Source organism: Nerophis lumbriciformis, linkage group LG08 (genome assembly GCF_033978685.3).
Source record: "Nerophis lumbriciformis linkage group LG08, RoL_Nlum_v2.1, whole genome shotgun sequence".
Taxonomy (NCBI): domain Eukaryota; kingdom Metazoa; phylum Chordata; class Actinopteri; order Syngnathiformes; family Syngnathidae; genus Nerophis; species Nerophis lumbriciformis.
In genome coordinates, this window is record NC_084555.2 from 32,000,152 (window position 1) to 32,026,370 (window position 26,219).

The following is a 26,219-nucleotide window of genomic DNA, read 5'->3' on the forward strand; positions in this document are numbered from 1 at the left end:
GTCTCATACGGATTTAAAATATTGCTGATTTTTTTTTTTTTTAAATGAGTGTTATGACAGTTTGTGCTTTGGCAAAATTGGTCACACGGTTACCCAATCCATGCAGTCGTGTTCATGTTTGATTATTTATACTTGTACACCAGTCCACTAATTTGTATCCAGTCAAATAAAATGATCTCTGTCTGGGTTGATGCCACCCGAGGGCGAAACACAAGTCTATTTGGTGCTTAGTGAAAAATACAAACTGACATTAGCCAAAGAGGTCGATGGCGGTTATCAGTTAAGGCTGACACAGGCAGTTTATGTGTCTCTACAAAAGGTATGTCTCTGGATAAAGAAAATGCATGTTGTATTTGCTGGGCTTTGAGACTTGAGGGCTCATGTAAAAAAACATGCATAACATGCTTCAAAAACATGTCACCAGATAAGTGCAAGATGCTGAAAAAAATTAAGAAAAAGCCAGAAGCAAAAAAAGGAAAGAAAAGGGCACTCTTGGGGCACTATGTGCAGGCTTTATTAGCGTGTGTGCAAATAGGTGACATGAGCATTAATGTTGGGCAGCAGCTGCAGCGCAGCGTAGCCTCTAGTTGCAAACAAACATGCACATTTCCTCCCTTGTGATTCATTCCTCCTAATAGGACTGGTGGAGAAACATGTTCATCCAAATGTGTTTTAATGCGCTCTCTTAAAGCTATGAACACAACAGGTGTGAGATGAGATGAAGGAAAAAGGGTAAACAAGGCTTAAAGGGTAAAGAGGGAGGGATAAAATGACCCTGCAGACACTAAAAATGAAAGTGCAAACAAAGCTGGAGAGGAGTCTAGTGAAGAAGAAGAAGGAAGTGAGGAAGAAAAAAAAAATACAGACTTGTCTTGTTTGCCAGGCAGCTGAAGTTGGATCCGACAGCGGTCAGCTGCCCTAATCTCCTCTTCCTTCTTCAGAATCAGCCTCTGGAGACCTGATACCCAGTCCTGGGCCACTGTGTTATTCACATTCTGGATGGGAAGGAGGACAAAGTAGTAGAGAAGAGTGTTAAAATGAAGCTGAAGATGAATTAAAGTTCAATGTTCCGTACTAAAACAATGTGTACAATAATAAATATTTTCCATCCATCCATTTTCTACTGCTTGTCCCTTATGGGGTCGCGGGGGTGCTGGAGCCTATCCCAGCTGCACATGGGCGGAAGGCAGTGTACACCCTGGACAAGTCGCCACCTCGGGCGGTATAGCTCGGTTGGTACAGCGGCCGTGCCAGCAACTTGAGGGTTGCAGGTTCGATCCCCGCTTCCGCCATCCTAGTCACTGCCGTTGTGTCCTTGGGCAAGACACATTACCCACCTGCTCCCAGTGCCACCCACACTGGTTTAAAATAAAAATGTAACTTAGATATTGGGTTTCACAATGTAAAGCGCTTTGAGTCACTTGAGAAAAGCGCTATATAAATATAATTCACTTCACTTCACTTCATCGCAGGGCCAACACAGATAGACAGACAACATTTACACTCGCATTCACACACTAGGGCCAATTTAGTGTCGCCAATCAGCATGACTTTGTCGCTGAAAAAAATCCATCAACAATACTTAAGTGCAGTTTTGACATGTTTGGCAAATGTAACCCACCTGGTTCAGCCTCTGCTTTTCTGTATGGCATTAGAGACATGTGGGCTAGCCAAACTAAAAGCCAGACCAATCAGGCATCTAAATCAGTGCTTAAATTTTAACCTTTTTTAAGACCTACATCCCCAGTATTTTATCTCTGCATTCCCAGTATTTCCAAAACTTTTAAGTGTATGCTAAATATGATTGCCAATTCCACATTTTCACACACCTTAAAATGAAATCCAAACACTTGTTGGTGTGAACCTCTGATCTACTGTAAATCATTATCACATGGTTTCATTGCTACTGTTAAGTGTTCAATGACAGAGAATGTGGTACAAAAAAGCGTTTAATTTTAAAAAGTACAAAAATAATACAGATTATTTGGTGTCCATTACATAATGAATTATAAAAGCACTTGGAGAGTGCAGACTTCTGCCAGGCCTCCAGTCCTGTAAAAAATCCTGTATCCTGATGACAATCCCCAATCAGCCCCAAAATCTAACCACTTGTCCCTTATTCCATTTCTGACATTTCCTGCAAGTCTAATCAAAATCTTCCCTTAACTTTTTGAGCTATGTGGCTGACTGACAGACGGACAAACCTTGTGAATTCATAAACTCCTTTTGGAGGTAATTAAGTGCCATGTCCATACGTGTTTGTTTTCTTCATCGGTCGGCTCCAAACAGACTGCGAGAGGGTTCACTGTTTGCATTCGCCTCAGCAGCTGTGCACGTTTGTTCTATAGCGGACTGAAATAAACGGAGTGAACCCACTTATGAGTTTCCACTGTTTGACTCTGTGGGCGAGAGAAGGGCACCGCCAGCAGATACAAACAGAAAAGTTCAGGCTTGCAAAGTAAACATAATTTAACATAGTAGAAATGATCCAAATCACCCCCAAAATGTAATCTCTTGTTCCTTATCGCATTTCTGACATTTCCTGAGCGTTTAATCAAAATTCACGCTTAATTTTTTCAGTTATGTTAATAACTAACAAACAAACAAACCTGCAGGCAAATATATGGCGGAGGTTTCAATAGTTCTAGCATTGGAGTAAAATGTATTTTTTCATGACACCGACTTCTCAAACTCTCAATGCATAGGAGATTTTGCTTAACTTTTGAATGTCTATATTTAGAATCTGTGCCATTTAGAAAATGAAGTTCAATGTCAAGGGAGCAGTTTGCCTTTTTATTGGCTCTTTCAATCAGCCAGCTAGCCTACTTATCTGGGACACGTGTTCCTCTGGGCGCTTCTCTGTCACGCTACTTCAGACCAACCAACAGAGCACAAAAACAAAGTTATTGTGCTGTTCTCTATCCCAAAGACCAGATTTTTTGTTAAGGTGTCATATGACCCCGACAATATCAGAGAAAAACATGCTCATTTCCTGGCATAAACACACAACACACCATTTATGGTGGTCTACTGGTTAAGTTGTACCACCACAGTCAAAGGCTTTGTTGTGTGAAATTATTAGCAATATTCACAAAAAATTTCAGCGGCACAGTTACCTGATAGTTTCCTTTGAGGCTGCTGATCATTCCAGAGATCTGGTTGACAAGGCTGAGGTCATGGATTAGATTCTGTAGATCTTGGTACAGCTGACCTGGGCCCATGTAGAGTTTGTCTATACGCAGGAACACAAAAGCTTGTTTAACAGCAAATAAAGCGGTCAGGTAAAAAAAAAGTTAATTCCCAGGACAACAGCAGCAGCGTGAGTCGGGTGAGTCTCAAGAAGATCAATAAAAGGCAAAAGGTCAGGTTCTCACAGAGAAAGAAGGCCAGATCAATAGACAAATACTTTGTCACAGTAGACGTTGAAATGTTTGCACTTATTGTAAGACGTCAAAGCCATCAAAGTTTATGTACTATGTGTGTTTGGTGTCAACAGAAAACATTGCAATGCACCAAACCAAATGAGCAATGTTGAACAGACCAGAACCAAAGAGTTATTCAGATCAGAGTAAAAACAGAACACAACATGAGGGCAACTGCCAACTGACATGTTAGTGAGGGATTCATATACCTACTCATATTGGAACGACATTCCTTCCACTGTTCATAATCATGGGCGCTTGCAATGACCTATATGTATTTTTTTTTAAACATATGAATGGCTGCAGTTCCTGCACAAAAGCACATTCGGAACAATATATAACAAGAATATAACAATATATAACAACAGATTGTACTGGTTTGCATAAGTATTACACAAGTGTCAATAATCTCCAAGTGTACTTTGTCAATGTAAAAGAGACTTTACGGACTTTACGGACATGAATGCTTATGTAACGAAATTGCGTTCTTATCTGTGCTGTAAAGTTCAAATTTGAATGACAATAAAAAGGAAGTCTAAGTCTAAGTCAAATGAATAATAAGACAAGAAAACCATTGTCAAAAGGATACATTATGTGCTTCTGCAAACATGTTTGCATTCAACAGCTTTGTACAAAAAGAGCTTTACAGGATTTTTCACGGCTCGTCTGACCAAACAAATGAACACAAGAGGTTGAATTAGGGTCAGGATTTCAAACAGAAAAGCAGAATAAACCTTCCATAAATGATATGTGGCATGTCATGTAAGGAGCGTGCTCTATAATGGTCCGTTTGTATTCTGTGGCGGCAGGTGGCTACCAAGTCAGTGTGGCTCTAGTCTGTTACTTCCTTTTTGTTTGTCCTTTCCACTGTTGCTTACAAAAGGCAGATGTTATGGGGGTTTGTTTCTAAATATGGACGCAACACAATTTTGGACCTGGCAATTAGTCAATTAAAATTCAGTTGCATATTCAGTGTTTCCCATACCTTAATGTATTTGTTGCAGCCCACCACAAATAACTTTGGAGCGCCACAATTAAATTTAGCACTATCTGTTCGCCCTTGCTAATAAACACATTATAATGGGATTGCCTCTGAATGTAACTTGTCATTACAACTCTGTGCAGTAGGTAGTTATCTGTATTGTAACTCTGTCTTTTAACACAATTCCTACGCACCTGGTGAAAAAAAAGGCCCAATTCTCCCAACTGTTTTCCAGGCGTTGTATGTGTATTACGACTCACCCCCCATAAAATGAGACACAAGCATGCAAGTTATGAATAAACACGGGCTTATGTGAGTCATTTAACAAAGGAGGCAGACTTTGCAATGGGTTTGTGCAAAAATTATGGAACATGGGAGTTTTCTTAAAATGTGTCAATGTCATTGAAATCGGTGAAGAAAATAACACTTTCAATTTGAAAAGGCTGTATACATCCAGGCTCTGCTTGTCGTCATGATAACGTAGCGGGTGTATGCACGCTACAAAAGAGTCTTTTTCCTGGCTTAATATGAATAGTAACCTGTCAATGAAACGTTATTTCACTTGTTATACAAACCCCGTTTCCATATGAGTTGGGAAATTGTGTTAGATGTAAATGTAAACGGAATACATCCATCCATCCATCCATTTTCTACCGCTTATTCCCTTTGGGGTCGCGGGGGGCACTGAAGCCTATCTCAGCTACAATCGGGCAGAAGGCGGGGTACACCCTGGACAAGTCGCCACCTCATCGCAGGGCCAACACAGATAGACAGACAACAATAATTTGCAAATCATTTTCAACCCATATTCAGTTGAATGCACTACAAAGACAACATATTTGATGTTCAAACTGATAAACGTTTTTCTTTTTGCAAATAATCATTAACTTTAGAATTTGATGCCAGTAACACGTGACAAAGAAGTTGGGAAAGGTGGCAATAAATACTGATAAAGTTGAGGAATGCTCATTAAACACTTATTTGGAACATCCCACAGGTGAACAGGCAAATTGGGAACATGATTGGGTATAAAAGTAGATTCCATGAAATGCTCAGTCATTCACAAACAAGGATGGGGCGAGGGTCACCACTTTGTCAACAAATGCGTGAGCAAATTGTTGAATAGTTTAAGAAAAACCTTTCTCAACCAGCTATTGCAAGGAATTTAGGGATTTCACCATCTATGGTCCGTAATATCATCAAAGGGTTCAGAGAATCTGGAGAAATCACTGCACGTAAGCAGCTAAGCCTGTGACTTTCGATCCCTCAGGCTGTACTGCATCAACAAGCGACATCAGTGTGTAAAGGATATCATCACATGGGCTCAGGAACACTTCAGAAACCCACTGTCAGTAACTACAGTTGGTCGCTACATCTGTAAGTGCAAGTTAAAACTCTCCTATGCAAGGCGAAAACCGTTTATCAACAACACCCAGAAACGGCGTCGGCTTTGCTGGGCCTGAGCTCATCTAAGATGGACTGATACAAAGTGGAAAAGTGTTCTGTGGTCTGACGAGTCCATATTTCAAATTGTTTTTGGAAACTGTGGACGTCGTGTCCTGCGGACCAAAGAGGAAAAAAAACATCCGGATTGTTATAGGCGCAAAGTTGAAAAGGTAGCATCTGTGATGGTATGGGGGTGTGTTAGTGCCCAAGACATGGGTAACTTACACATCTGTGAAGGCACCATTAATGCTGAAAGGTACATACAGGTTTTGAAGCAACATATGTTGCCATCCAAGCAACGTTACCATGGACGCCCCTGCTTATGTCAGCAAGACAATGCCAAGCCACGTGTTACATCAACGTGGCTTCATAGTAAAAGAGTGCGGGTACTAGACTGGCCTGCCTGTAGTCCAGACCTGTCTCCCATTGAAAATGCGTGGCGCATTATGAAGCCTAAAATACCACAACGGAGACCCCCGGACTGTTGAACAACTTAAACTGTACATCAAGCAAGAATGGGAAAGAATTCCACCTGAGAAGCTTAAAAAATTGGTCTCCTCAGTTCCCAAACGTTTACTGAGTGTTGTTAAAAGGAAAGGCCATGTAACACGGTGGTGAACATGCCCTTTCCCAACTACTTTGGCATGTGTTGCAGCCATGAAATTCTAAGTTAATTATTATTTGCAAAAAAAAAAAAAAAGTTTATGAGTTTGAACATCAAATATCTTGTCTTTGTAGTGCATGCAACTGAATATGGGTTGAGAAGGATTTGAAAATCATTGTATTCCGCTTATATTTACATCTAACACAATTTCCCAACTCATATGGAAAGGGGGTTTGTATTATGTAGCCAGATGATATGGTGTCATGTTAAGAGTTCTACAAGTATTAAGTACAACTGTCCTTGAAGGTGTGTACCAGGAGGGGCTTGGACAGCTGTACGTGTGCGTGTGTGTGTGTGTGTGTGCGCGTGTATGAGACTGGTGACAGTCTGACATTAACTGTCCAAAAAAATCAATCAAATCAAGTCATTAAAATGTATCAAATTTTTTCTGTTATTGCTTGCTACATTCTTGCTGATTTTTGTGTTCAATACAGCTATTGCTAATGATCACCTCTTTGTCCTTTTTATAGCGTCTGACAGGCGCGACATTATATCTGTATTTTCTATCAAATAGTCGTATAGTTCAACGATGGCCTCACGATCCAGCCAAAAACGCAGGTATTGAACGTCCATTAGGCCCAGGATGTCCAAATGCAGCTGGTTTTTGGTTTCTTTTATCCTCATCTAAATAGATGTTTTGAGGTGTCTCCAATTGAAGCAATCAGAATAGATTTGATAGATTTATTTTCTCCTTTTTCTTTTTATTAAAGAAGCGACAAATCTTGCAACTTTTTCTAATACTATTATTATATCACATTATCATATATAATGTTATTGGGGATTTTTCGAGACGCTTGCATGAAAACATACATCACTTTTCTCAACAATAAGGGCGTGCTCCTGTTGTTTCTTTTTCTTACAATCACAGGCACATGCGTCATGGCCAATTTTGCAAATTAGATGATTACATCATCTACAGTAGCTGCGACCTCCTCGCCTCCAGCAACCCACCACCACAAGCAGATTGCAGTCCTGGGAGAAACACTGCAATTATGCTTAATTATACTAACTACATCAAAGATAAAATATCAACACAGAAATAAATAAATCTAAAACATGATGTAAAAGCATTTCAAATATTAAAACTCACACTGAACTGACCGTTCCCATTAACTAAACTGGTGCTGCATAATCAATGCCCATTTTATGATGCAATTTGTGAGAGAGCCAGCGTTTTAAAAAAACAAAAACAAAAACAAAAAACAAGACTAAGCCTACACCAACCATAATCAGAATCACAATTCATTTCAGCAATTAACTAACTGTAAAAAGCAGAAATGTTTCAATTAATTACATAAAGAGCATTGAAAAAGCAGATCTGTGTGGACTAAAAGCTGTGAGACATACGAAGAGGTGACTTTTATTACACGTTGCTTTAAAACAAAAGCTGGTACCTAAAAAAACGACATATGTACTTTTTTCACACAATTCCACACATACATTTACAATGTTTGTTAAGGAATGACTGAATATGACTATAATAATTAGTTTATCATCCCATCCATTAAATACTTGTAATCAAATAAGCTTTCTGCAGGCTTAAAACACACGCACACATATTAGGAGGACGCTGCCATTCTGACAGTTGCAGCACCACGAATGCTATTCAACCAGACCAGATGTTACTGAGGTCTGCCTCTACCATCTGTTACACAAAATCATCTCTTGGCTGGACAGTTGTTTAGGTCAGTGCGGTATCAGAAGCATAACACAAGATGTGTAAACTATCGGGCCCTCTTTCTTTAAAGTATAAACTATTGGGCCCTTTTTCTATAGTGAACAGAGTGATTTTGTGTGGTGGTTGAAGAAGACCTATGTATTATATACAGGGTATATTATAGACTACAACTGCTGCTATAATTGACTGGAAAAGGTCAGTGACTGATGCTACGTGTATATACGCCACATCATATTTTGACCACAGCTATAGTCAAATGCCCACTAAATCCTTGTGGAGTTTAAGGCTGCCTCTTGTTGGACCGATCTAGACCTAAAGTGGCTAAGCAGCCGTCTGTGACAGGAAAAAGCAAAGTGGAAATACTGAAATCAATGGACTGGGCAGCTTACAGTCCAGAAGATTGAAGAGGGAAAATATGCGGGGCCAAATCATGCAATTTATGAAACTTCTGTAAATTCCCAGAAAATGACAACAGTTCATTGTAGGAGGTAACTAAAATTATGTTTGTCTAAAACTTGATATGCTCAATTATATGACGCTGGAGGCAAAGAGGCTGTGGTAACTTTAGTAGGGGGCAATCCATCACAGGCAGTTGTTGGCTGTGGTCCCTCGGTGTGTCTAAATTTTCAGCGTACAAGCAGGTATCAACAGTCATAACTAGAGATGTCCGATAATATCAGACTGCCGTTATTATCGGCCGATAAATGGTTTAAAATGTATTATCGGAAATTATCGGTATCGGTTTCAAAAAGTACGATTTTTGACTTTTTAAACGCCGCTGTGTACACGGACGCAGGGATACAGAGCGTCAATAAACCTTAAAGGCACTGTCTTTGCGTGCCGGCCCAGTCACATGATATCTACGGCTGTTCACACACACAAGTGAATGCCAAGCATACTTGGTCAACAGCCATACAGGTCACGCTGAGGCCGTATAAACAACTTTAACACTGTTACAAATATGCGCCACACTGTGAAACCACACCAAACAAGAATGACAAACACATTTCGGGAGAACATCCGCACCGTAACACAACATAAACACAACAGAACAAATACCCAGAACCCCTTGCAGCACTAACTCTTCCGGGACGCTACAATATACACCCCCCTCCACCCTCCCCAACCCCGCCCACCTCAACCTCCTCATGCAACCTCCTCATGCTCTCTCAGGGAGAGCATGTCCCAAATTCCAAGCTGCTGTTTTGAGGCATGTTAAAAAAAAAAAATGCACTTTGTGACTTCAATAATAAATATGGCAGTGCCATGTTGGCATTTTTTTTCCATAACTTGAGTTGATTTATTTTGGAAAACCTTGTTACATTGTTTAATGCATCCAGCGGGGCATCACAACAAAATTAGGCATAAAAATGTGTTAATTCCACGACTGTATATATCGGTATCGGTTGAAATCGGAATCGGTAATTAAGAGTTGGACAATATCGGAATATCGGATATCGGCAAAAAAGCCATTATTGGACATCTCTAGTCACAACCTTGGCATTTTATAAGTAAATTAGAAGACGCTTACTTGGCTTTGCATTGATGACCACTTTCTCCCCAGAATGAGGGGCAGGGTAGCGGTTGTTGTCGGGCATGTCCTCACTGGATCCAAACTCCAGCACTTCAACGAAGTTCAAAGGAACACTCCACTTTAGAAGGAACCGCTGGTCTAATGGGGCACCTCCTCCGCCACTCCCATTGCCATCCTGGCACCTGAGAGAGGACAAGTAAATGTCAAGCTTAGTAAATAGTGCATGTGACTCACGTTGTATTTGTAAAAAGTAGGGCAGTTTAAGGATTTTTATAGTTGAATCTGATTTGTTAAGATTTTGCCCAGTGTCGACGATCAGTCGAATGTATGATTTTTTTTTTGAAGAGAAAAACACAGATGTTTATATTATGTAGTAGTGGATACTGACTGGTCGCCAAGTGTCAGTAACGTCACAAGGATGTGCTCTAGCCCTTACTGTACATACGTAAATATTTTCAAGTTAATTAAAGGTACTAGAAGTAAAGTAAAGTATACAGTCTTCCATCAAAGTGAACACAACAAAGACCTTTTTCCACTCCAAAAAAGGTTAAACCACTATTTGCAGAGGTCTGCTCTGGCGCGAAATAGAGGAAGTGAAAGTTGAACCCAAGTTGCGCCAGCGCCGTGTTTAATTTCCGGCAAGTTTCACTGGGGCAGCTGGCAGGATTCGGCCAGCCAGAGGCTCGTGATGGCACGGAGAGCTGAAACTAAGATTTATTTCAAACTCTCTAAAAACTGTTTGTCTGCACACCAGAATATTTTACTATTTATAGAAGACATGATGATGAATGCAATCAAGTTATCCTCCCAACAAACCTGCTGTATTTAGGGTCCTCAGCAAATATTAACTCGACTTCCTCTCACCGTGGTCTGTGTCTAACTGCACTATAGCATCCCGACGAGCCTCAATCACGTCCGTCATGTAGAAACATCCTCCCAAAACCATAACTAAAATATTATTGTTTGTAGACAAATATATTTTTACAATAAGAGATGTCAGAGGCCAAGGTTGAGGTTGACAGTTAAATCAGACTAGAACGAATCGAATCGTCAATTCTCCAGCTATTTGAAGACAGCCCTAGTAAAATCTGGCACATTCCTAGATATGTAAAATATTATATATATATATATATATATATATATATATATATATATATATATATATATATATATATATATATATATACATATATATATATATATATATATATATATATATATAGTTTAGAAAAGCAGCTTGCCATCACTCATCATCCACAGTGAGAGGACATCACCAACACACAGTGGAAAGCGTCTCTCTTTACACTTTTACTACCATTTATTTGGAATTTTACCATTAGATTTGAAGTTAACATTACAACTAAAAATAAGTAGAAAAAAACACATCTCTAAAGCGATGTAACAAATATATTATAGCCAAAAATGGAAGAAAATTATAATTTAAGGGTGAGAGTTAAAAAAGATCTTGTACAAGGTCACTGACCGAATGTTGGCCGTGGCACACATGAGAACATCGTTGAGGAGGAAAAGGCGGCGCTCCTTTGTTTTGATGACTTCACCACGCTCATTGTAGACGGTCTCCACCATGTCGTCTGAGCGAATCAGGTAACGGCTGCCATTACTCAGAAGCTGAGGGAATGAAAGTCAGTCAACTACAACGTGAGAATAGCAACAGATTATTTGGTTTTTAATCATTTATTGGTCTAACACAGGGGTGTCCACATTTTGAGGGCGGCACAGTGAAAAAAGTCAAAGGATGCAGGTGCAGGCCATTTTGATATTTTGTCTTGTTTGTCACATTTAAAAAAAACAACGAAAAGAAGGAACCGAAGAAAGTTGACTTGTATTCCTTAACATATTTGTTTTGCTTTTTCTATCGTTTACTCACTTTCCGTCTTTCCTAAGTTATTTCTCTCTCCTACTGCGCCCCTTAGGTTTACATGCACATAAAAGGCTTCCGGGCCGCAGTTTGGACAAGCTTGGTCGAATGAAACATCTTCCACTATCTATCAAAACGAGAAGCAAAATCCTTTAAGGTCATGAGAACAAGAAACAATAGTATAATGTGGAAGTTATATGGGAAAAATATGTTCAAAGACTAGCAGTGGTTAGCGCTTCTCACAGCGAGAAGGGCCTGGGTTCGATTCCTGGGCTCTGAGTCTTTCTGTGTGGAGTTTGCCTGTTCTCCCCGTGACTATGTGGGTTCTCTCTGTTTACTTCAGCTTTTTATTGGCAACACTACATTGGCCCTAGTGTGTGAATGTGAGTGGGAATGTTGTCTGTTTGTCTGTGTTGGCCTTGCGATGAGGTGGTGACTTGTCCAGGGTGTAGAAAAAGATCACAGGTGTCCAAAGTGCAGCGCCGGGGGCCATTCACAGCATATTTCTTCAGTGGCCCACCGCACATTTTAAAAATACTATATCATAAAATAAAAAAAAACATACAAAGTGTAATAAAAGAATAAATAGGTGTAGAGTAACATGATAAAGTTCTAATGTTGATGATAAAAACTAGGGAAGCACAATGTTTCAAGACAATACTAATACAGATAACTTCCTGCTTCCCAAGCATGACACAAATAACTGATTAACTTATTTATAGGTATAATTTTTTTAAATGTAAATTTAGTTTTTTTCCCACCATTTACTGCAACTGGCTTTGGGGCAGCTTCTTTAGCAGCAGGCATTTTCATAGGCTTTCAAAACACAGTCGTAGCAATACTGGCGTTTCAGGTGCCTGATAAGGTTTGACGTGTTGAAGCGCAATGTTTTCTACCTCCTCGCAGAGTGTTTGTGGAACATTTTGGTGCAATTAGCATATAGGATCATTTCTTCTTCTAAAACATTGAAGTAGTCTCAACGTGTTTGTTTACAATAGGCTCAGAAGACATTTACGACACGAAGAGGTGAAAAGGAGTGGTTGATTTGGTCACCCTGCCGAGAAAAGGAATCTTGCCTAATTGGAGCAAATTTTTTTTTCTATTATTTTTGATAATTATCTGTCCAATATTTATCATGCATCCCTACTAATAAAACAAAGCAGACATGCAGGATTTTTTTTCTTAAAAAATATATATAGTATTGGCTTTGAAAATGAAAAAAAAATTAAAATGGCCCTCGCATTCTTTGTTTTTTTTTAGTGTGCGACCCTTAGTTGAAAAAGTTTGGACACCCCTGCTGTAGATGGACACATACTAATACCTTTAAGGGAAGTTATTTTTTGCACTAAGCCATATGCTAGAAATAGAAAGAGAATTCTAAGCGGCGAGTAGTTCCCATTCGGAGATAATGAAATCAAACCTATTAAAATTAGCCAAAACACAAATCTTAAAATGCACTAAAGGGGTGGTAAATCTAATATGTAAGGATATGCATCTAAAAAAAAACAACAGTATATAACAGACCTTGTTGAGGTAGCGCTCATTCATGGCCTTTGCAATGTGACGGATCTCACAGCACTGGTCAGCTTCTCGCTTCTTTTCATTCAGCTTCTCGGCCAGGGTTTCGAGTTCTGTTAAGGCCATTTGCAGGGGAAGGCGGTCTGCATGTCCCACGGGTGTGTTTTTTAACATGTCCTGATGAAGAGCCACATAGACATTACACAATAATTGATATCAAACATAAATGTCTTTACTGAAGCTTGGTGACGTCATTGCAATTGTGCACCTACACCACATGTACTGTAAGGCAGTGGTCACCAACCACCGGGCCACGGCCCGGTACCGGTCCGTGGATTGATTGGTACCGGGCCGCACAAGAAATTAAAAATAATAAAATAAAATAAAAATAGATATATTTTTTTTATGAAATCAACATAAAAAACACAAGATACACTTACAATTAGTGCACCAACCCAAAAAAACTCCCTCCCCCATTTACACTCATTCGCACAAAAGGGTTGTTTCTTTCTGTTATCAATATTTCTGGTTCCTACATTATATATCAATATAGATCAATACAGTCTGTAGGGATAAAAAAAAAAAAAAAAAAAATTCAAGCATTGACAAAAAGGTTGGGGACCACTGCTGTAAGGTACATAGTGCAGTTTGGGGATTTAATAGTGGGTAGTGGAATGTACAATAAAAGAGTGCAGTGTATCTGCATTTTATTGAATGGTCACTAAAATATTTTTAAAATAATTTACATTTATAAATACTAACAGATAATGTCCCCTTCCTGCATTTATTAACTGTCCATCAAGTTAGTGGTTACAGAGTGCTTGTATTTGTGTATTATGGCGCCCCATAATACACCTGCTGTGATCCTGTTTTTATGTTTTTATTAATTCTATTTTAATTATTTATTTTTATCGTGTTCTGTTTGTGTTGTGTTGTGTTTGCTCGGTACTCGTTTTATCTTTTAACCTGCTCATTGTACAGCACTTTGGCTACCCCTGTGGTAAATTTTAAATGTGCTCTATAAATAAAGTTGATTTGATTTGATTTGATTTATTTGTGAGTAAAACACGTCCTCTGCTGGCGGATGTAGATACAACACTTTAAATGGAAAACTGTGAACAGGAATGAAGTTGACAATTAAAGCATGTACCTGGAGTAGAAGAATGAACTGTGGAAACCTCTGGATTGGTTTCATCATTAGACCATACAAGGTCATCCGATCAGAGCTTGTCTCTTGCCGATGCTGGAGAAGGTCAAACATTAAGAAATACATATTATCTATGTGGTAGAACAGTACACGTGAATCAAATTATTGTGTTTTTTGCGAGGCAATACTAGTTGTGTAGGTAGTGTTGTATCTAGTGTTAAATTGAATGGTGATGGAAATGCAGAGTATTATCGAACCTTTAGGAATTCCAGGAAACCAGGTTTTGTTGCACATGTCTTCCTGACCACTGACATTGCCGTGCTAAAGTTGTTCACATATTCACAATAGGCATCCAGCACCATTGACTTGGAGAACTGTTGACAAACACAAATGTTGACAAAGGTAGTAAAATAAATATTGATTTAAAGAAAAAAATAATTCTAAGACACAAAGCCCATATTAACTACTCACCTTTATTTACAAAACACTTATACATAGTACTGTACATCATCACCTTTGTATTACCCCCCAGTAAGCCACTTAGCAAAGCTCAACAGTGAAGATGTGTGACATCCTTTGTTTCTTAAGAGAGTAGAGGGATACATAACTTGGGGACAGAGCTGAAAAAAAAAGTTAAAGTACCAATGATTGTCACACACACACTAGTTGTGGTGAAATTATTCTCTGCATTTTACCCATCACCCTTGATCACCCCCTGGGAGGTGAGGGGAGCAGTGGGCAGCAGCGGTGGCCGCGCCCGGGAATCATTTTTGGTGATTTAACCCCCAATGTCAACCCTTGATGCTGACTGTCAAGCAGGGAGGTAATGGGTCCCATTTGTATAGTCTTTGGTATGACTCGGCCGAGGTTTGAACTCACGGCCTACCGATCTCAGGGCGGACACTAGTCTAACCACAAGGCCACTGAGAAATACAGTATGAATAAAACAAAAAGGGAGTAATAGACAATGCTGGCTTACCGAGGCTACAAAAACATCCCCAATCATCTCCAGGCTGTCCCACTCTGCCACTCGGCTCGCCAGAGCGATCTGGAACAGGAAGTGGCACTGCAGGATCTCTCGCACTCTGTAGAAAGTCATCTTGAGTTTCCTGTCACTCAGTAGCTTTGGCTCAATCTGGGACAGGGGCTTCTCGTATTGCTGATGAGGCAGACATCATAAAATGTAGCAGCAAATGCTATAATCTAACTCTGGTAATCACAGCAGCTGTACCTCTAAAATCCTCTTCAGTGCATCCAGATAGTTCTTCTCACTGTCTAGTATGGATCCCAGTATACATCTTCTCACCAGCTACAAATGACAACTGTTGTTATCCATAATTACAAATTACATTAAAACGGTAGCTAAGTGACATTGTGCTTACTTGTTGCTGTGAGAGGCTCTCTGGGGCTGGACCCAAAATTGGTTCAACATTGAAACAGTCCACTTCAATGAAGAATTCAGACCCCTCTTCTTCAAAACAGTGGGACTTTTTCTCTAATACAGTATGGAAAAGACATGTTAAATGTTAAAAACTAAGAGCTAACAGTCAATCCAACAAAACCATGAGAAAATAGTACCATACTGATAACTCATCATCAGCTTTGAAAAGTTAATTAGGTCAAGTTGTTGAATTTAAAAAAAGCGAAACTCTTGTATCCTCCATATTTACTAGACATGTACTTAAGTATTTTGATAACAATACAGTCCCTCTGGGATTTCACTGGCTTTGTTTTGAGATTGTAGCATTCTAAAATGCTTGAGTTTGTGACCGCTTTTTCAGAAAGTTGCACCAAACGGTACAACATTTTGAGGCCTATGTTTTCAATAACATTGAATCAACTTGTAATATCTTTACATACTATTATTACAGTACTTGTGATATTAAAGTGGAACACTTGCAAAGAACAAATACAGATACAGAGCCAACATTTCTACACCAAAGGCATTATTTGAAATAACGGAGGAGATAACCAATGCAATAGATGGTAAACAGTTTGCAGCTGCGGGGTTTATGGATTTAACAAAAGCATTAGACAAAATTAATCATAATATCGTTCACAGCGCTTCACTTTTTCCACATTTTGTTATGTTACAGCCTGATTCCAAAATGGAATACATTCATTGTTGTCCTCAACAAACAATACCCCATAATGACAATGTGAAAAGTTTTTTTTTTTTAATTTTGCAAATGTATTAAAGATAGAAATATCACATGTACATAAGTATTCACAGCCTTTGTTCAATACTTTGCTGATGCACATTTGGCAGCAATTACGGCCTCAAGTCTTTTTGAATACGATGCCACAAACTTGGCACACCTATCTTTGGGCAGTTTCACCCATTCCTCTTTGCAGCACCTCTCAAGCGCCATCAGGTTGGATGAGAAGCGTTATTTTTCATCCAGAATGTCTTTGTACATTTAGTCATCTTAGTCTAGTCAGGGAGGTCAAAAACCCGATGGTCACTCTGTCAGAGCTACAGAAGCTTCCAGAAGCACAACCATCTATCTCTGCAGCAATACATCAACCAGGCCTGCATGGTATAGTGGCCAGACAGAAATCATTCATTCGTAAAAGTTTGCCAAAATTCACTTGATAGACTCTTAGACTATGAGAAACAAATTCTCTGGTCTGATGGGAGAAAGATTGAACTCTTTGGCATGAATGCCATGCATCATGTTTGGAGGAAACCAAACAGCACTCATCACCAGGCCAACACCATCCCTACAGTGAAGCATGGTGGTAGCAGCATCATGCTGTGGGGATGGTTTTCAGTGGTAGTAGTAGGAGTCAGGATAGAGGAAAAGATGAATGCAGCAATGTACAGAGATGTCGTGGATGAAAACAAACGCTTCCCATCCAACCTGATGGAGCTTGAGAGGTGCTGTAAAGACGAATGGGTGAAACTGCCCAAAGATAGGTGTGCCAAGCTTGTGGCATGGTATTTAAAAATACTTGAGGTTGCTGCCAAAGGTGTCTCAACAAAATATTGAGCAAATGCTGTGAATACTTATTTAAATGTGATTTTTTAAATACATTAAAAAAAAATAAAAAAATAAAAACATTTTCACATTGTCATTGTGGGGTATTATCGGTAGAATTTTGAGGACAAAAATTAATTTATTCCATTTTGGAATAAGGCTGTAACATAACACTATGTGAAAAAAATGGCGTGGAAGCGCGGTAAATACTTTCTGAATGCACTGTAATTAACACATTAGAACAGTATGGCATCAGAGGGTTGGTCTTGAACTAGATAAGAAGCTACTTTATCAACAGGGAGCAATACGTAAACCACGAATACAGCGGAAAATATATCATGTGACGTACCACAAATCAATATTAGGACCAAAACTGTTCCATCTCTAAATAAACAACATTTGTAAAATTACAAAGGATTTAAAGTTAGTCATATTTGCTGACGACACGACAGTGTTTTGTTCAGGAGAGAACACACAGAAGCTAATACAAATAATAACAAAATAAATAAACAAATAAAAAAGATGATATGACAAAAACAGACTCTCGAATCTCAGTAGAACTAAAATAATGCTATTCGGTAACAGTAAAAGAGAAAGTCAAACACAAATACAAATAGGCAGAGTAGAAATTTAAAGAGTAAAAGAAACCACATTTTGGGTGTAATAATAGATAATAAAATGAACTGGAAATCTCATGTAAAAACATACAACATATAGTTGCAATAAATAAATCAAATAATTAATAATGCAAAATATGTTCTGGACAAAAAATCACAACATATTCTCTACTGCTCGCTAGTGTTACCATATCTGAGTTATTGTGCAGAAATATGGGAAAATAATTACAAAAGCACGCTTCATTCACTAACCATGTTCCAAAAAGAATAAGAATAATAAATCATGTCGGTTATAGAGAACATTCAAAGCCTTTATTTATTTATTGAATTAAAAATATTGAAATTCAGAAACCGCTAAAATTTGGTACAAAGCAAACTATAACCTTCTAGTCAATAATGTACAACATTTGTTTCTCAAAAAAAAAGTAACATAACCTTAGAGAAAACTCGTATTTAAAACAACTATATGCACGTACAACACTAAAAATCATTAGTATATCAGTATGTGGAACTAAAATATGGAATGGATTAAGCAAAGAAATCAAACAATGCACTAATATAATCCAGTTTAAGAAACTGGTCAAACTCAGAGTTTACAAAGTACAAAGAAGAAGAATCCTGATGAACTAAACTTTATTGTAAAATTAGATCATCTTATTTATGCATGTTTGAAATAAACTTAAACCATAACCATTATGAATGTGTTAACAATGTTCAATTTGTTGTAACCAAATGAGCACATAATTGCAACAAAAAATGGAAAATACTGTATGGATATTTTACTCATTTTATACCACACAGATTTAAAACTTGACACTAGATGGTTGCGCAAGCACAAGCTTATTGTCAAATTACTGTATTGTTTTAATGTATTGTATCGAATTTAAGTCCTAAAAAATTATAATCACAGAATGAACCCCCACCAAAGGAAGGTGGAGTTGTCTGATTATCATCATACTTCAACATCTCGGTCATGTAAATGCGGCCTCTTTGCTTGGTATTGCAAATGAAAATCTGCTCTTAATTGCTTTACCCTGGATAAATAAAATATAAACATGTATAAATTCATAAAACCTTGAAAGCCAGGACACCTGTGTGTTGCTAAATGTTTATATACTGCATTACCCAGAGGGCTAAGCACCACAGACAGGAACCGGAAGTAGGTCCAAGGTGTGCGGAAGGAAAACAATTGTGTTGTTTGAGTTAGAAAGAGTTAATATATTGTTACACGTTGCTATTCCTGCTTGTCTACACCAGTGATTCTCAAACGGTGGTATGATACGTGGGCTCTATCTAGTGGTATGCCAAAAAACACTTAATTAAATTACACACAGTTACTGTTCAAACTGTGTGTAATGTCAAAAATATTAATATATTTGTTAAATAAAACCTCTGCCTTGTTTTTAATGAATATTCAAGCCTACTGCACTACTGTATTTTGTGTTGGTCATTATAGTATTACTTGGAGAGCCAAGTTATGGTTATGGTGATAGCAGGACTGCTCTCACTACACGTTCATTGAGCATTCCAGGTGTTTTTTGAGGTTGTACTTGGTGAAAAAAGTTTCAGACTCACTGGTCTACACTGGTTAGAAAGTTACATGCGTGTTTGAGTGCCACTCAGAGACCAATTCGATTGGCGATGGTGACACTGATTGGCCAAAATCTGCGAGGAAGTTGTGGGAACAACAGACAAAATTGCGATTACGCGTATCATTCGTGCGGATTATAGCATACCGGTATGACTAATTAACACAAATTCAGTATATCATCAAAATTCACATATGGTCAAAAAGTTAAATATTGTCAACTACTTGTTCCTGCTCTAATTAGCAAATGAAGATCAAACACCTCCTGAGCCTTTAACGTGTCTTTAAGGATAGGATAGGAAAGGATAGGAGAGACTTTTATTCATCCCACAATGAGGAAACTATGTGGTTGCACTGCAGATTTTTACATACAGTAACAAAAGTAAAACGTAATTAAAAAAACAACTAGAAATTAGTAGTAAATAATAACACCATATTATAATTTATTTAAATTCACTTGTAAGCAGGTGTCCTAAATAGATTACTTTAAATGACATTTACTATACATACCGTGACAAAAAGACTTGGTTTTGATGAAAGAACGCCCCTTCTTAACTGCAGCTTTGGTTTTCTCAAGTCCATCTTTGGTCCCTTCTTTAGCTGCTTTCACCAACTTTTGCATCTTAGGGGGATAAACATATTGACAAGCATATTTTTTTAACTCCAACTTTCATTACAAACTGAGAAATATTATTGAAAGGCAAAGTTTAGTACACAAAGCCTCAGTGCTACGGAGCCTAACGTAGCAGATCGTAAACAATGTTAGAGTCTGGATGTTAATATAGGTTGACAGCAAGCAATGCTGAGCAGACAGGAACTGGGACATCAGCTCAGGTAAACAAATACATCCTATCTGCCTTATTTCTAGATTTGACTGCTGTTGTCAGGGATTATTGTTTTTTTTGTCAGAGCATGAACGAAGAAAGCTGGGGACAAAGGTCATTCTATTTTGTTTGCCAGTGTTCTTGTGAATTTTATCATTTATCTTCCTGCTAATCATTGATCATTTTATTTGTGGCAGTGTAAAGGGTACCTATGAAGATGTTAATCAATGTATGAATATATTGAATATGCTTGCTCCAAAGTCACTTATACAGTATAAACATTTTTTTAAGTCTGCCTGCAATATATTTGTTTTTGGAGGTGTTCCCAGATTGCAAATTAAATCTCAACCTACCCTCTCCGAAAGTATCATAATTTATCTTTTGAAAATGTACACTGTTTAAATATATATTTTGAAGTTGTTGCCTCTATTTTTTCTTCAGACATAGTCAAAAATAAACTTCATAAACATAATATAGATTCACCCGATCACAACATTAGGTACACCTGCACAATCTCCACTTGATTCAGACCAGCATAGAAAAAGCTGCTTTTATCAGCATTAATGTCACAGCATGTCCTACATCGGTGTTAATATGCCCTTGCTACGATTAGATGAAAATAATACTTTACCCTACCTTTTTTGTGTTTCGTCATAGCCTGAAACAAATGAAGAGCTCCTCTCCCTCTGACTGAAAGCTTAACTTAATGGGGTCCGGTTATGCAAAACCAATTTTGTTACCTGTCAAACCATGAAGGCATGGCGAAGAATATTTATAAAACAATTTTGCCTTCTACCAAACTTGCTCCAAACATGCTGATAAGAATTTGAGATTTTAGTGAAATATTTTGCTATAATAATATCAGCAGATATCGCCATGTATGGTAGAGGTTTAACTAAAGAGTTTTGCGTCAGTCCGTCATTTTTATTCAGTTGTCGTCCAAAGTTGTAGTCAATAAGTTCCTTCTTTTGCTCCATCCTCTTGTTGTAGGGCAGACTGGCTCGTACATGCACATGCATGCTAAAATCCCCCGCTGTTGACAGTTTGAATAAAATGTAGCGTATAGTTGAACTTGCAGCCGTCAATAGACTCCATATGGAAGCGCTAAAAACTACAACATAACTAATGGGGTGGAGATGCAGTCGAAAGGTGCTTGGCCTGGAAGAGGGCTTTGGTACATAAACGAGATCGCCCACAAAACGGCACTCTCTGAAGAGACACTCAGAAAGCAGCTTGAAGATGGTCTGTAAAAACATCTATGCAAATTGTTGACCGAAGTACCACCATTACATGTTATGTAGACCAAAATGAAGTGTTTTATATAAAAAAATTGTGCTATGACCCCTTAATGTCCAAATAAGTATGTCCACATCGCTGTGACGTCACCACCTAGGCAGACTGCAAAACTCCGCATACAGAAGCATCCAAAACTGTATGCAAGCTCGTACCAAAATGAATGAACCTTATATAGCGCGTTGGCATTGTTCAACATGAGTCTCCTACATTGTAACATTTATAGGTCAGAAAAAATAATAATAATGATTTAAGCATGTAAAGGTGTTTCTAACAAACTCAGTTAGGAACCATTGCACTCATTTATTAGGAAGCCTTAAATTAATATTAACTAACTGGCGTCCCAGTTTACCGTACAATCAACAAATGTTACATGGCAACGCATCTTTCTGTTTTTGTTGAACCTTCAATTGGTGTCATAATAATAAAACAGGCCAGTGCAGCAGACAACGAGGCATGCCCATCACCAGGTCCACCACCATGAAACATTCATATTAGTGCAGGATGACAGTACCACGGTGTCAGTAAAAGACGCTCACAGTAAAAGTTGGTTAAACCGGTACTCTAAAAGTCAAATGTTGAAACTACTTCAGTCGAACACAGGCAGGCAAGGCGAGCCACAGCAGGTTTTACCTTCTGCTCGTGTTTCTGTTTGAGCTGTTGCAGCTCTACCGTTCCCACTGTATTTGCCATTAGATCTTTCATCTTTTTCTCATAGTGTTCTTTCAAGCGGCTCAGATCTTGAGAGAGCTGAACAAAAGCAAAGCAAGCATTATTGGTTACGCTTGTCAAGTGTGTTTGGAGTGCTATTTAGAGCGTATCCACTTTCTGCTTTATGTCTGCTAGTCCTTTTCCTGAAATATTTATTTTTGATTATTTTAACTATGAAGTAATGCAATTAATTAGTTTTTCGATTCGACAGACGGTATAACATATTAGTGTACTCTATATTTACATTCAGCAAATATGAAGGGTCAGGTTTCATGCTAATACATTACTATTGGGTTTTAATTGTACTACCTTCAGATGTGTATTTATAGGATAGGATAGGATAGGATATACTTTATTAAACCCGCACAAGGGGATGGGTCAAATGCAGAGTAATTTCACCACACCTAGTGCGTGTGTGACTATCAGTGGTACTTTAACTTTAACAATGCGTAAATTCTGTGTTTGCGGTACAGATTGTACATACAGTAACAAAAGTAAAATGTAATGAAAAACATGGACAAACTAAAAGTAAGTAATAAAAAATACTAAATACACAGACTATGTATAAATAATAAAAAAACAACACTATCTTAACACCCATATTGTACACTGAGCGAAAGTTTTGCACACCAAGAGAAAAGAGCAGCTCACAGTAAGGAAGTATTGTTAAACTTAAAGGGGAACTGCACTTTTTGGGGGAATTTTGCCTAAGATTCACAATCCTTATGAGAAACAAGAACACAAATACAAGTCTGCTTACAATGGAGCTAATGGGAGCCATTATGTCATTGCAATAAAACCCCAAAAAGCGCCAACAATACTCCCATTTACATTTCATGACCTGAATGTTAAGTATTAGCGATATTGTTATTATTATTATTATTATTATAATGCTAATGTTAAGGACCTACATTTAGCGGCACATTGATCACAGAAAGTTAACTTCCTTATGCTGCTGTATTGACATCATCAACTGGTGAGCTGCTTTCTTGCCTCGTGGATGGTCAAAGTTAATTCTAGATTTATAAGTCATGCCTCTCCCCTGGAGAGTAAAATGATGTGGACATAAACCGAGAAGTCATTCTTCATCCGATTGGGAATATATCAGCATCCTAACAGTCGGCATCCCGGTTAGAGCAGACATTGTACAGTAAGTGAAGTTTTATTATGTTTGTTGTTTCTTGTGATGTCTGCAGTGAGTAGTAATCAGTGATGTTGTTGAAAGAAAAAGTGAATGTTGTGATGTGTTTGGGAAATGAGTGCGCCGCAGTATGTTTAAAATGAGCAAAATACGTTAATATTACATTATGAACGCGCCTGTTACTACATTACATTTATACTTACAGCGTATATAAAACTTTAATGAAGTGTTTTCAAAATTTTTTTAAGCGACAGAATAGAGCGACTCCCATTGGCTCTATTGTAAGCTGACGATTGCTTGCATTCTTTTACAAAGTTAGAATGCATAAAAATGTAAAATATGTGTGCTTGTCTTACATAAGGACAATGATAGACAAAATTCCCAAAAAAGTGCTGTTCCCCTTCAAGTTAAAATGGGTGCGACAAATTTTACAATAATGCAACAGAACTGTGTGTTATGCAATATCAGTGAAACATGTGTCTATATTAAATGTAATAATACTTTTTTTTTAACTGGCTAAATGTTTCGGTTCTTGTAATGTATAGTACTACAATGATTTCCAGGGATTACATTTGAATTAAGAGCTTAAGTATTTAAATGTTGAAAGTTTTTTATGAGCCATTTATGCATAAACTTAGAGTTCAGGCACATTGAAATTCTTGTGCAGAGTTGTCTTCGAGTCAACGTAATAGCAAAAAGCATTATATAATATAAAGTACAACAATATAAAATGTTCAATTATATATTATTTTCGATGAGTGCCTTATAAATGGTTGGAAAATAATTCAGGATTATGAGATTTTTGAACATGCATGTTTTAAATGTGAAGTTCAAATTCAAAAATACATTTTAAAATGCCTTTCTTTGTAGAAACACTGAGAAAACAGATGCTATACTCACATGTGTCTTCTTCTGGGAAGGCTTCCCCCTCATGAAAGCATGGGGCAAGCCATTCTCGGAGCGCCCCTCTTCATCGCTGGCCTCATCGTAGCTTTCGAACTCGCTTGAGCTCCAGCCATTGTCAAGATAGCCTCCTTCCTCGCCGAGCTCCACGTCGTCATAAATCATCTCATCTGGTTCTGTATGAGCAGTGAAGAAATCCGAGTCATCTCTTCATTTTAAAAATATAGGTTAAACATGAAGCCTGTGCTTCTTGAAAAACAACAATTTTACTAAAAAAAGTTTTGGCATACATTTTAAAAGGCATTACCTGTGTTGGAGTCAGAGTTCTCTTTGGGCACGTCATCGTAAATCACCTCGTCTGGATCTTTCAATAAAGGAGAAAAAAAAAACTGTGTTTGAAATCATTTAGTCACGCTGCCAAGTTACAAGTAAGAGAGATTGTACAATAGTTTGATTCCTCAAAAAAAATGGGGAAGAACGTCTGAAAGGTTAGACAAATGAGTGAAGTGAGCAAAAAAAAAAAAAAAAAAAAAATTAGTGGCCTGAAATGATGACAGTGTTCTTGGTCATCCTTACTTTCCATCCATGCAGTGTTGGCAGGGTCGGATGCCCACTTTGCCAGAGCATCCTCCTCGCTATGCGGAACATCTTCATTGAAAACACTTTAAGAATATACAAACAAATTAATCTATCAGTACATTTTACATATTGACAAGATACTAATTTTTCAGTAGCATTACAAGATGCATTACAAGTTGATGGGTTCTATTTGTCATGGTAAACCACATGGTTTGTCCAGGAATGTGTGTCACACACCTGTCAACAGAAGTGTTCTCAGTCTGGATCACTGTGACTGTGGAGAAGAGTGAAAAAAACATTGATAAATTATAATTGGTTACACAATGAAAATGCATGTACTGTAACACGATACAAGTCAGTGTATTGTGTATTGTATTGAATATATTTGATTGCCTTTAAGATAGCAACGTCCGTATCTGTACTGGAATAAAATACTGTACTGTTTTAAATTGGCCACCAGGAGTCACTAATAGTTTCTGTTTACCAAGGTCACTTATCCAAAGACTGGTTATAGCACAGGGATTTCCAAACTTAAACCACCATACTAAAAGGTGTTTTGGCGGCAGCCTTATTTATTTTTTTACAAACTGTATGCTCTTATTTTTGTATAAAGTCTAAAAAAAAATGGATCTATAACGATCTGTATTTATCTAAACACAAAGCTTTGTGTTGTTTTTCAATCATTAGTATGTATCAACATTTCTGCTTTTTCTCTGTATATGGTCACTTTTTGTTCTATTTGTCCAATTTTTTTAAATGTTCTTCTCCGGTTAATTTTATTTCTACATAGTGCCGTGGGCCATTTAAAAATGAGCCGGGGGCCATACTTTGGAAACCACTGCTATTGCAAAGCCATTTTTTACATTTAGGTGCTCTCTCATTTGAGTGTCCTTGCATGCAGTCTCTCGTGAGTTTGTTTCTACCGTACATACTGTGTTTTACAGGTCAGCTTAAAATTATTTTATAAGAACAACCCTATGCTCTCCAAGTAAATGAACAGGAAACGAATTTGCACCAAAAACAACTTTGACAGTATTACATAATCTTAGAAATAGTATTACATTAATCAGGTGTAATTTTGGTAAATCAACTATAATATAATTAGGCTTCAAACATGTCGGGGTAAAAGGAACATATTCACAGCCGACACATATCATCAAATCTTGCTAAAATTAGTTAATATTTCCATTAGGCAAAGCTTTGAGGAAAAAAAAGAGCGGGGGGAGTAGGCTGGACAGAAAGCTGAGCGAGCATTTTTGTGCCATGACCTCGGATATGTAAGTCTATGTGGAGGCAGGGGGAATTTAACAAT

General features: G+C 37.9%; 1 protein-coding gene across 4 annotated transcripts in view; it reads right to left on the reverse strand.

The window, feature by feature from the left end:
• The window catches only part of arhgef10 (Rho guanine nucleotide exchange factor (GEF) 10), a 96,573-nt gene that overhangs the window by 39,444 nt on the left and 30,910 nt on the right, over positions 1–26,219 (reverse strand). For 2 of the 4 annotated variants that reach the window (XM_061968671.2, XM_061968672.2), the window contains exons 5-20: positions 25,145–25,181; positions 24,905–24,990; positions 24,636–24,692; positions 24,326–24,504; positions 22,207–22,323; positions 19,967–20,078; positions 15,653–15,765; positions 15,502–15,579; positions 15,250–15,429; positions 14,528–14,644; positions 14,274–14,366; positions 13,130–13,300; positions 11,210–11,355; positions 9,724–9,908; positions 3,117–3,232; positions 868–995 (exon numbers count right to left, since the gene is read on the reverse strand). In XM_061968671.2, coding sequence (XP_061824655.1) covers positions 868–995; positions 3,117–3,232; positions 9,724–9,908; positions 11,210–11,355; positions 13,130–13,300; positions 14,274–14,366; positions 14,528–14,644; positions 15,250–15,429; positions 15,502–15,579; positions 15,653–15,765; positions 19,967–20,078; positions 22,207–22,323; positions 24,326–24,504; positions 24,636–24,692; positions 24,905–24,990; positions 25,145–25,181 — 1,915 coding nt within the window. The remainder of the gene's footprint in view (positions 1–867; positions 996–3,116; positions 3,233–9,723; positions 9,909–11,209; positions 11,356–13,129; positions 13,301–14,273; positions 14,367–14,527; positions 14,645–15,249; positions 15,430–15,501; positions 15,580–15,652; positions 15,766–19,966; positions 20,079–22,206; positions 22,324–24,325; positions 24,505–24,635; positions 24,693–24,904; positions 24,991–25,144; positions 25,182–26,219) is intronic. The other 2 variants (XM_061968673.2, XM_061968674.2) reach the window with 1 other exon arrangement.